Here is a 12540-nt window from a genome sequence, read left to right as displayed (position 1 = left end):
CTCTTCAACCTTTGAAGTGCGCATCTTTGACCTCTTGAAGAATTACTTGCTCTCCCTAAGAGCAAGACACAAAGGGTCTCCCTAGCTATACTAGTGCCACCATTAATTGGTGTCTCATCCTAGTCCCACTAAGGAAAAACTCCTCCTTAAGTTGAGCTTTTTCTACCTCACCTTTCAAAGTGTACATCCACCTCTAAGACTGACCATGAGTGTTTTTATCTCCACTGACCTTGAGTATTATTATCATTGTCTCTCTAGGTTGATATTGAGTGTTTAACACCACGCCAAACGAGCACCCATTCTAAAAGAAGGTCAATTTAGATGTGTCGTTGTTTTCAAGGTGAAATACTCCATATTTTTTCTTCCTCTTACATGACACCACATGAGCGCACCCACATCCTCTTAGTACTCCGAGAAAACAACAATTTATGTGGATTCATAAATATTATAAATAACCCTATTTATGATATTATAAATAAATACACAAACTATAACTAAATATGTTAACGATTTATTTTTTTAATAAAATATATTTACGATTTGAAAACGTACAAATTTTATAAAACAAAATGTTCACTCTAATGGCTTGTTTGGAAGAAGAGAAGAAGATGAGAGAGAGATATGGACGAGAGAAGTTGGAGAGAAATGCTTCCTTTCTGCAGTTTGGAGCATCAGAGAAATTGGGACGATAGATTAAAATGGGCTGGGACCCACACTTTTTTTCATCTCTCCAAAATAGCAGAGAAACACGAGAGAGATAAATAATATCATTACTTTTCCATTTTTAGCCTTTTGTTTTCTTGTTTTCAATTTATGCGGTGCAAATCTACCAACTTACTACGTGAGTGTTTTATCTTTTTTGTTGGTAAGTGTAAGTTTTTTTTAATTGTTGATCAAAACGAATCCATACATTTTGTTAATATAAGCCCTAGTTATTATCATTTCAAATCAGTAAAGTTGAAATAAATAATATCATTACTTTTCCAGTTTTAGCCTTTTGTTTTCTTGTTTTCAATTTATGCGGTGCAAATCTACCAACTTACTACGTGAGTGTTTTATCTTTTTTGTTGGTAAGTGTAAGTTTTTTTTAATTGTTGATCAAAACGAATCCATACATTTTGTTAATATAAGCCCTAGTTATTATCATTTCAAATCAGTAAAGTTGAATTAAAAAAACATTTATTTACAGAAAATAAGTCAAATTGAATGTGTATAAGAATATGAAATAATAATAACAAAAACTACTATATGAATTATTTTGCACAAAAAAAATATTGTAAATGATATGTATTATTACTAAAATAATAATTAAATTAATTATGTAAATTATAACAAAATTAAAAATTAAGTTATGTTAAAATAAAAAATCAATCAATTTTAAATGCAAGGATATTTTTGTCTTTTTAAAATCTAAACACACTTCTTTCTCTTCTATTTCTCTTTTCTTTCTCTTATATCAAACAACTCATCAAATCTACTCTATTTCTCTCTTTTCACACTCTCTCTCACCTATTTCTCTCTTCTCACTTTCTTCTCACAACCAAACACGCCCTAAATGAATCAATTTACGATTGTAGTGATAGTTTAAGAAATTTAATAAAATGAGGAAGTATAACCAATAAGTATGGGTGTATTTCTATCAACAATACAATGTAGAATAAACGTGGGCATCACATTGAAATGGGCTTAGCTTTGACTGACCCTGGGTTGACAATTGCTTTTCTCACTTACTCAATTACTCTCCCACATTAGTAAAATATTATTATACTCTCAAATATGGCAGTTAACTGCGCCAGATTCCCAATTTAAGAGTCGGCCGGAGTTAACTGCAGCAAGAGGTATAATGGTCTTTTACTAGTATCAGAAAGCAATTGGGTATGTGAGAAAAGCAATTTTCCCATGAGTTTTGTAAGGCATTTTCCCTTGGGCATGGCCCTTTTATCAATTATAGTAGATGAACATTGCTCTTAAGACTTCAAAGCCTGCTATCATATACCTGAAAATGATCTTCAATACGTCTAACTACAATCAACTGTGGTTCGCTGTTTAATTTTTCTCTTTGGAGCGAACGGTAGTTAACCATCGTTGGAGGTATTTTGGTCATTTCTAGATGTGTGATAGCAAATATTTTTAGTGTAAACATCAATTTTCCTAGTAGATTCATACCCCTTACGCCAGGGAAAAAAAATCATTGAAGCCCAATTAAAATACAACAATGTTTCTTTTAGAACATTTATTTCTAGTTATATAAAAACTTAGTGACGAAATAAATCTGCATGTTTTCTTTGCATATTTTCAGTAGAAGTGGATCACTTTGGATAAAAATGCATAAGAGACTCATTAGACACCTGCAAAGTATAACCACAACAAACCAATTGGGTGAAAATCCACGCTATATGTATACATAATAAGAGAGGTGTGGAGTCCAAGCTTTGTGGTGCAGGTTCAGAGCTAGATGCTAGTCCAAGGGCTTAATTCTAAAACTTTCATCTTCTGGTGTTGTCTCACGGTCTCTCCTTTGTGAGCTCCAGTGGTGCTTTTGTGGATATTAATTCTTGGTTAGACTATGTTACCATGAGACATGATATGTTAGATGTAGGAGTCACGAGTCAGGAGCAAATCTTATGTGATGTAGTTGTAGAATTTTACAGTAATTTTATACTTACCTTGTAGCGGGTAGTTTTTTAAACATAATGTAATCACTAGTTTTTTTTAGCTATCAATACTCATTGACCAAAAGAAAATTATACATAATAAGATTGCAAATTACTACAAAAATGAGCATGCAATGATGCGGGTACATGTACCTTAGTACCACCTTGCACCCACTCGCATCATATTGATCACTTGTGCGTCAAAATCATATCAGTGTATCACATTACATTTATGAGGAAACTGTGTGTATGGAACAATTCTTACGTGGACACAAACCTAAATCAAATTTATTTGGGCACATACACACAAAAGTAAAAAATTAAAAGACAAATTATTTAGTCACATCATTTAAATCTTCTCTTTTATTTTTTTTCATTTGTGAGTGTGTGACTAAATAAAATTGATTTGGGGTTGTGCATATGTTAGAATTTTCCGTGTGTATGACAAAAGGTATGTTGACTCAAAGAATTACCCAAAATATTAACTCTTAAATAATAATAATTGTTACGGTGAGCTGTTTTTCCTCCTTCTTTCTCTCCCTCTAAACATACGCTTTTGGTTGCAAATATTCTCAACAATAATAAGAATTGGAGTATCGTGGGTGCAGCCTTGGTTGTTCCTTGCATACATCTATTTGTTTTTATGAGTCTTATCCGACTTATAGTGTGTTTGGAATAGCGGTGGAAACCCACCAAACCCACGTTTACGTTTACATAAAAGCTAGCAGTTTCGACTTTGTAAAAATCACATCAAAAGTGCATTGGGAAGTGAGAAACATGATGCAAACTTCAATTCAAACACTCACTTAGAGCATCTACAATGCTATAACTCTATTTGTGTTCTTAAAGCATTTTGGTGGGGTCCAAAGATGCCACATATGTATTAAGAACATTCTTTCATTTTTACTTCAATGCAAAGAACAATATTTGTGTTCTTAACTTACATTATAGGGTCCTACAATTGACCCCACATATTTCTTTTTTATTTTAATATTTTTCCATTAAAATACTTATTTATATTTTTTTTCTAAAAATATTAAATAACGAAAAAATACATTTATAATCTAATTATGAAAAGAAATACATAATTTATTGAGAACAAGTTAAACCAAATAGAAATACATAAAAAAAGCGAAAAATTAATTTTCATTATTATCATTCAGAAATGTGATCAAATATGTTCCACCAAGTCTCCTTGCAATTAAAACGGTAACATTGATTTTTACTCATATTATTTAATCTAACAATAGCACACAAAAAACATAAATTAATTAAAAAAATTGATATTTGTTTCTTTTCATTGTAGGATAAACTACCCCTTATCTTCCAAATCCCCTGTTACCACTATTTCATTCTCTCAAGAACAATGTGTAGAACTAGCGTTGGAGTTGCTCTTAGATGAGTCTTTTTTATCGGTTGATGCGTTGGGGTTTTTTTGTCCCCCAATTGATCTTAGTGTAGTTTACATTTCTTTTTTGCCGTTCAAGTTGATCGAAATCTTCAATTGCAATGCATGCTCATACCAAAATGCGGTTATTAATTCTTAAAAAACAGTCATGCATCGAATATATTGATTAAAAAGAAAGTATATTAAGCATTGCCATATAGCATCTGTTAAATTCTTTGAGATGGAAGGCATAGACAGAGTTATGTGATAGTCTTCTTTCAAATTTAGATTAATTTGCAAAATATTTTATACCAGATGTATTAAATTTACCTTAAAGATGTAACCATGAAGATATGCAAGTGTTGTAAACTATAAGATACCACGTTTAATTCCTAATTATAAAATAATCCATTAAGTTTTTATTTATTTGACTAAACAATATACATGCAAAATGTTGTCGGAAAAAAATAAATTAAACAAGTAAAATGTAAAATAAATCGTCCTCTCGTAAGTGTAACTCAGTTGATAAGGCGTAGAGGTTGGAGTTCAAACCCAAACCCCACTTATTCATCTTAAGAGGTTAATGTCTAGTCACTTTGCTACTTAACTAAACAAAATAAAAAAAATTAGACAAACCTTGAACAAAACTAAGTTTTATATTCTTCCTATTCAGGGACGGATTTGGCCAGGGCCTGGTGTGGCAAGTGCCACACCAAAAAAAATTTTTAATACTTTTTTTATTAGTTTTCTTTATAGTTTTACTCATATATTAATACATACATCTTTTATGTTTATACATGTGTCTATATTTTTACTCATATATTAATACATGAATCTTTTTTTTTAATATATACACTTGTCTGTATTTTTACTCGTATATTAGTAAGAGGGCTATTTTTTATAATTCTTACATGTGTTTATACTTTAACTTTTTTTTCTCTTTGTGGTGGTCGGGATTCGAACCCCGGACCTTGCATATTTTATGCATTGTCTATACTTTAACTTATATGTTAATACGGAGTTTTTTTTAATTTATACACATGTCTATATTTTTACTCGTATTTAATACAGAAATAATGTTTTGTACAACTTGTGCATATGTTTATATTTTTATTCATATATCAATACAAAGATATTTTTTTTTATATACTTTCTACGCAATTGCGACTTGCTTCCAAAAAAAGAGTGCAACACGCTAAACCGTCCCTATGCACGGGTATTCTGTTAGAGCATTTGATTGATCTCTTGTAACGTCTTTATTAAATTTAGTATTATTTAATTATTTGACATAATTTTTTTGCCCCACTAATATTGTGAGTCCATATCCGCCCCTGTTCCTATTATATTTTTTGCACATAAATAATAGTACGTGTGAATGTGAGTTGAAGAACAGAAAATACAGAAAAACTCTTACCTATAACTGATTCGGTCTTACAATCCAAACTACTGACCACTTGAGGATGCTCCAGCACCTAATTTCCTAATTTTCATTTCAGCGGAGCAACAAATCTGAATAAATTAAATCAAATCTAATTGAAATATAAAACTGCTACCGGTATCATCTTTAAATAAAAGTAAGGGTTGTATTTTTTTTAAACAAAATCAAGGTGGGCACATAGGGGATGGTAAATTGATAATGAACCGAAAATGTGTGATGTAGACTACATACTTCATTAAACTTCCTAATCGTCTTAATTGACCTAACTTTATTTGGTTATATATGCCACTTGCAAACAAGTAGGCCTAATGAACATCCACTTGGATATAATCAAAATATATCCATTGAAACCCCCAGATAGTAAATAGTTTTTGATTGAACAGTAATGTTTGGTTTAATGGATATATTTTGCCATAAAATGCTGATCTGTTGCTACCTATTTTTTATATAGAATTGAACTTTCACTGCCTCATATACAAAGGTGGCCAGATAATATATATATATATATATATATATATATATATATATATATATATATATATATATATATATATATATATAGGGGGTTGTTAACTTGCACCCACTTAAAAACACTAAGGTGCAAGTTAACAAGCTGCACCTACTTGTACTTTACTAAAACACCATTTTGTCTTTATTAAACTTTATTTTAATTAAAATGACATTTTTGTAAATAGCATAAATAATATTTGTTTATAATAGAAAAACATGAGTGTTTTGGTAAATATATAGTAGGTGCAGCTTGTTAACTTGCATATATATATATATATATATATATATATATATATATATATATATATATATATATATAGACACACACAGTATAGTTTATAGCAGTTTTATGAGAGAAACAAATTAATTAAAGGTATCATGATATCTTACAGGTTTAATGTGAATAGCTTGAAGATTAAATTATCGATCCGCTACACCGTACACCAAACGCTTAGTCCATATGTCTTAACTCAAGCTGTAAAAATGTCTACTAGGTCGAAGTCGTGATTGAGGCTTGCATTCTAATTCTTCCATTTTTGTATATAGATTTTCAATAATTATTATCATTTCGTCCATAAAAAAAAATGCATATTTGTAATGTAGACAGCAAGGGAGAGTTGGCTAACTCAAATTTAAGTGTGGATGTATTTTTTTGTCCTTCTGTTTTTTAGCTACCAGTTATTTTTTGTAGCCTTGGCCAAAATCAATCATATACTTTTAATGTGTGGTTAGGGATGGAAATATGATAGACAATTAATCAATACGGGCATACGGCTTACTCTACATCAGGACTAAGCTAAGCCAGAAATTTTCCTAAATAAGGAAGGCTTTATTAGAAGCCTATTCGACGAAACAAGTTAGATCTCAAATTGTTTAGAAAAGTCTTTTTAGACCTCTCAAATCGATCTACTTAAATGTATATGAATAATATTTTTTAGGGTTAACTATGTTTCTAGTCCCTATAAAATAGCGACCTTGTAAGTTTAGTCCCTACTTAATTTTAATAGCATTTTTAGTCCCTATAAAAAAAAATTTACTTATAATTTTAGTCCCTGCTAAAACAAAGTTTGATTAATTATCCTTAAACTCTTAAATTTTTGAACGATTTTTTTGAGACAAGATTAGAACACTATGAAAGGTTCGTTTACTAAAATTTAGAATTTTCAGACATGAAATGAATTAAATATGAATTTTTTAAAACGACAAAAGTTAAAGATAAAAAGTAATAAAATCTGGATGTAGAAATCAAATTTTGCGATAATTTTTTGCGGACGAACTTTTAGTAATGTTCTAAACATGTCTGCAAAAAATTGTTCAAAAATTTAAGAGTTTAAGCATAAATTAAACAAATTTGAATTGAGTAGGGACTAATACTCAGTGCAGAAAAACAAAATTAGGGACTAAAAATGCTATTAAAATTAAGTAGGGACTAAACTTACAAGGTCGCTATTTTATAGGGACTAGAAACATAATTAACCCTATTTTTTACTATTATTATATGTGATTTTATTGATTTTATCTTTGAATAATTTTTTTAATTTACTGACTTAATCGGTAATTTCTGTTTTTTAATCTACGTTGATTTTCTTATATTTAAACATATCATTCTAAACTAAAATGGAAATACGATATCACATGTTAAATATTAAAATGGAGTTTAATCTTAATAGTTTATCAACTCGCTAGTCTATTTCAATACCGGTATGATTACTAATTTAAATATGTTTATTTAAAATATGCTTTTAAGTTGCAAACAAACACATGCAACTTCAATAAACAATGAAGGTCTTTCATAAAAAGGGATAAACGATAGAAACAATGAAGGACATTCCATTACAATTAATTAATTTTGATGTAAATTAAGTTATTTAAGGGAGTGGCAACTATGGATATGTATTTGGACAAAGTACATAAGAGTATAAAAAATGTTAGCAAACACAAACACTACCGTGTTTGGAGGAACCGACTTTGACAACACGACACGCATAGCATAATAGAATTTCAGACTCCTTCAAGTCACAACCTCTTAATCATATGGTTTGTAATATAGCCACATTGCACATTAACGCGTATAAGGCTACTTTCGCATTCAAAAATTTGGAAATTAAAGTTGTTCACAACTCAATTAACGTACCTAGCTTACTTAATTAGTTGAATGAATATGCATTATTAGTAGAGAGTACCACGTTAAAGCATTCCCCACACGTCTTGCCAAATGAAACTCGGTCACGAGAATATATACTAGAAAGAGTACATTTGTTGCACTCATTCCTTCATAGTGTAAAAAGGAGCCACTCTGGCAAACAGATTACTAATTAAGTAATCGAATAAACTAAATTACCTATTATTTGAACTTATTAGGTCATAATACTAATAATAATATACTTCTAAATTCTAATAGTTATAGTAAAACGTCGATAAACTTTCTTAGCTTACGGCAATCTTCCTAATAGTTAATGGATGAATGAATGAATCAGTGTTAGCAACATTCCACCGACGTTATCTTTTTAACCCCTCTTATTGTGTAAAATTTATACGGTCCTACTAAATATTTTAGAAATGTATGAAAGCGTTAGAACTTACGTAAATTGAGGAAATAGGCAATTACCCCTCTGAAATTGTAAGTTTCGTCAATTACCCTCCTGAAATTAACAAAACGATAATTACCCCCCTGGAATTGCACAACGTTAATCAATTTACCCCCTCCGTCAAATTTTTCTGTTAGTCAACATGACGTTTTGCAAATACCCCCCCTGAAGTTTTGCACTTATGTGCAAAATGCCCCCTAAACTTAAAAATTTATGTTTTTTTCTTATCCTTGACTCAAAAGATATTAAAGACAAACAATTAACGGTTATCATTAATATTTAAGGTTACAATAATAATATATCCAAGATAGAATAATTTTATTCAAACTTATCTTAAGAAACTACTAGAATTAATTATTCATGAGAAATGCGTGTCTCTAGCTTACTTTGTTGTGAATTGGCGTGCCTCTATTTAAATAAGTCATAAGTTATGGAGAATTGAACAATCAAATGGCATAACAGAAACAAAATAAAATAACAAATCCTTTTAAGAATGAAAGAGCAATTTAAAGTATTAAAGTTAATTGTTAATTGTTTATCTTTAATATCCTTTACTTTAAATTGATTGTGTGGCATGAAAAAATAGCGGTAAAACGGTTTTACAGTCACAGTGTACAACTATTAAATTAAATATTTTTCTAATTAAATTGAGCTTTGTCTTGGTTATCTATTTGGACCTACCCTAAGTCCAATCCTCAATATTTTTATATTAATGACACAAATTAGAAAGTAGAGTTTGGGGGTGATTTTTCTGTTGCAAATCTAAATTATCTACAGTCGAAAATACAAGATTCTGGATAGTGGTGGATACATACAAAGACTTGGTAGTATTAGTGGGTAGATAGATTTGCCAACCCAATAACAAGCGTCCTTAGCCACAAGATAAAGCGGTTGTAAATTCGGTATAATGATACCAACATGTGCATTAAAGGCAGGAACCACATGGGAAGGTTTCGGTTCAACCCACCTTACCCATTATCCTAAGATGGCACTTCACAACTAATTAGTATGTGTAATGTAGCCCTTCATAAGTACTATGTTTTTTGTTTGTCCTCTAATTTTTTAATTTCACTTTAAAATATATGAGTGGATATAAGTTAGTGTTAGTAAGCCTACTCCAAAACTATAATTATAAGCTCATTAGTGTTGGAGACAGATCATTTAAGCTGTCAAAATGACTTTCAAAAGAACAATTAAACATGCACATTTCCTTTCCTTGTGTCCCTGCGTTGTTCACGCGGCATGCAGTGGATGTTTTGGGTCCAAAGAAAACCCCTCACCATTTTGATTATTTTATGTGAGAAAGACTGACCCAATCCAATTAATCTTATTAGGGTTAAGTATACAACCAGATATATTTTACATAAAATATATATGCAGCATTGTTTAGGATATACTAATACTGGTTTCGATATGCATTGAATAAAAGAATTTGATAAAGTTTATAAGAATTAAATTGATTGTACAACCATTTCTGAGAATGTCGATATGCATTGAATAAAAGAATTTGATAATTTTTATACATTATTAAGATGAGTATTTGAGTTCAATAATAAAGATTTTAAAAGTCATAAAAGTATGTATTTACAATTATAAAGTATGTATTTACAATTATAATTAAACTAATGTAATTTATTCTTCTTCTTTTTTGAAGGGGTAATGTAATTTATTCTTTTGAAATGTAATGATGTGCATATCATAAGTTTTAGAAATGTAAAATTTAACATTTAACATAATTTAAATTCATTTTTCCATTACATTTTTTCGGAAGATCGAAGATTCCAAGTCTTTTACAATTTGTAATGCTAGTAAATTAGTAATCTTTACAAATATGAGAAAGTTTGTTGAAATAATCAAATTTTATTTTTTGAAGCAGAGGAATTTCATATTATCATGTGTGTGCACAAAATGTAATGAGGGTGGAGTATTGCGACCAAGAAGTCAATGACATTTAATCAAGGTGAGTCAGACAATGCATAAAAATATGCAAAGTCTGGAGTTTAAATCCCGGCCACTACCAAGAAAAGGTAATTTAATGCCATATTTTTTCTTACACATATAATATAAAAGAAGTCTCTAATCAAAAATCTCTTCCAAAAATCTATAATCAGTAATGTAATCAAAATAGTGATTTAGTTTTTTCAAAGTGAAGATTAAAAGTGAATGACAATTGAATGGATAATGTAAAAGTATAATAAACAAATTGTTAGATTGAATGGATGAGTACGAAGTAAAAGATTCCAAAAGCAATCAACAAATTTTGTCTGTACAGATAGAGTTAACTGAGAAGTAGAAACAAAATCTGAACCTAATCCTCCCAATTACCCTAATCCAATTAAAAATTAAAATAAAAACAAGAAATGAAAACTAGCTAGCTAGTGTGGACTAGAAGAATATGTGCGATTCATATTCACTGCACTAATAAGCAACAAATTCAACCCCCAATTTAAAAAATAAAATAATGGTGTGTTAATAAAGCTACACCGTTTCATCATTGTCTTCACCGGAAAACAAACGCGGCCTTTTAGCGGTTACGGGCAACGGACTTTCCACTTCTTGTTCATTGATTCCGGCGAGATTAACATTAACCTTGTTCTTCTTGGAATCTGCACCACCGAATCCAACCGGAGACCAGAATTCAGTGAGAGGCGCTGGTAAATTGAGGTCAAATCCACGGTGGCTGATGGAGGAAGACGCGGCGCCGCCGTCGGAGACTGTGATTCCACTGCTGTTATTGACGTTGCTGTTACTGTTGTTATGATTGTGGTTGTTGTTGTTGATGACTCCTTCATAGTGACATCGTTTGTGTCCACCAAGAGCTTGACCGGTAGGAAAACTCTTGTGACAAATGGAACACTCGTGCATCTTACCGGTGACCGTTGACACGGAAACAGAGACTGTCTCGTTGACGGCGGTGGATTGGTTTTCTGATGAAGATTTACGGTGGCTGGCTTTGTGACCACCAAGTGCTTGATAAGATGGGAAAGCTTTGTTACAAACACTGCACCGGTGATTCAGCTTCACCGGTGATGGCGGCGACTGCAACGGTTGTTGTTGTGAAGATGATGATTCAATTTGATGATGAGATTCAGAGATGTTGATTTTTTCGTTGTTGTTGCTTTGAGAGAGCATGATGAGACAGAGAGCGAGATATTCTTCTTCAGTGGGTGGGTTACCAATACGCGGCCGTTTTGATCGTTTCTTTTTGACCAAAGACTCACGTTCATGAATCTCTTGATTTTCTTGTTGTTGTTTGAAGCGTGGGAATGGAATAGTAGCTCCTGTTGGAGAAGAATTCAAAGCTTGTAACTCTAAAGCGGCCATTAAGCAATAATCAAATGATTAATTGAGGTGGTTAAGTATGTTGGCTGAGGATAGAAAATGAGTTGTGTGTAGGTTGGGTAGTGTTGTTGTGTTGTGTGTTGAGTGATGAATGAATGATAAAGTGGAGAGGGTAAAGGGGTTTATATAGGGGGGGAAGAAGTGAAGTGATTGAGTTGGTGACTTGGTGAGGGGGAAAAAGAGAGTGAAGTCGGTCAACTAATGAATTGGATGAATGACTTTTTCAAAGTCAAATCAAAACTAGTTATGTTAATGCCTATGCTATGCCTTTGCTTTACTTGCTACTACGTGATACGTCTGCGCTACCTTTCCCTTTTCTCTCTCTTTCTAGGTGTATCATGTCATCAGTGATGTATGTCTGAACTACTACTAGTAGAAAATTACTAATTACTTACCATTAACCCCCACACAACACAACACAAAGGTAATGGTTTTGGTAAGAGCAGTGGGAATATGATCACAAAATCTTCATTTTACTCCCTTTTCATTTTTACTAATTATTTCAAAAACCATTCAAAAATTTATTCAATATTTTGCTTTTTATGTGAGTGTATATATACTCATAAAGACTTGTTCGAATTAATGTTATTAGAGGACTAGTTCCATGCACTGTTACTTAGA

The 12540-nt window shown here is 31.3% G+C and overlaps 1 protein-coding gene across 1 annotated transcript; it reads right to left on the bottom strand.

Moving 5' to 3' along the window:
• Nucleotides 1–10804: 10804 nt before the first annotated feature.
• On the bottom strand, nucleotides 10805–12015 carry LOC146958836 (C2H2 type zinc finger transcription factor family). Its single transcript, XM_085740346.1, has one exon. It carries the CDS (start codon nucleotides 11899–11901, stop codon nucleotides 11056–11058), a length of 846 nt encoding a protein of 281 aa, XP_085596472.1. The 5' UTR covers nucleotides 11902–12015; the 3' UTR covers nucleotides 10805–11055.
• Nucleotides 12016–12540: the final 525 nt, after the last annotated feature.

This window comes from Medicago sativa, chromosome 1, assembly GCF_051527215.1.
Source record: "Medicago sativa cultivar Bolivia chromosome 1, Bolivia_mono, whole genome shotgun sequence".
Classification (NCBI taxonomy): domain Eukaryota; kingdom Viridiplantae; phylum Streptophyta; class Magnoliopsida; order Fabales; family Fabaceae; genus Medicago; species Medicago sativa.
Note: the sequence above shows the minus strand (reverse complement) of the source record. Positions and strands in the feature narration are given on the sequence as shown.

Bases quoted from the DNA above. Each gene is read 5' to 3' on its own strand.
- LOC146958836 (XM_085740346.1), bottom strand. From the start codon at position 11,901: ATGGCCGCTTTAGAGTTACAAGCTTTGAATTCTTCTCCAACAGGAGCT.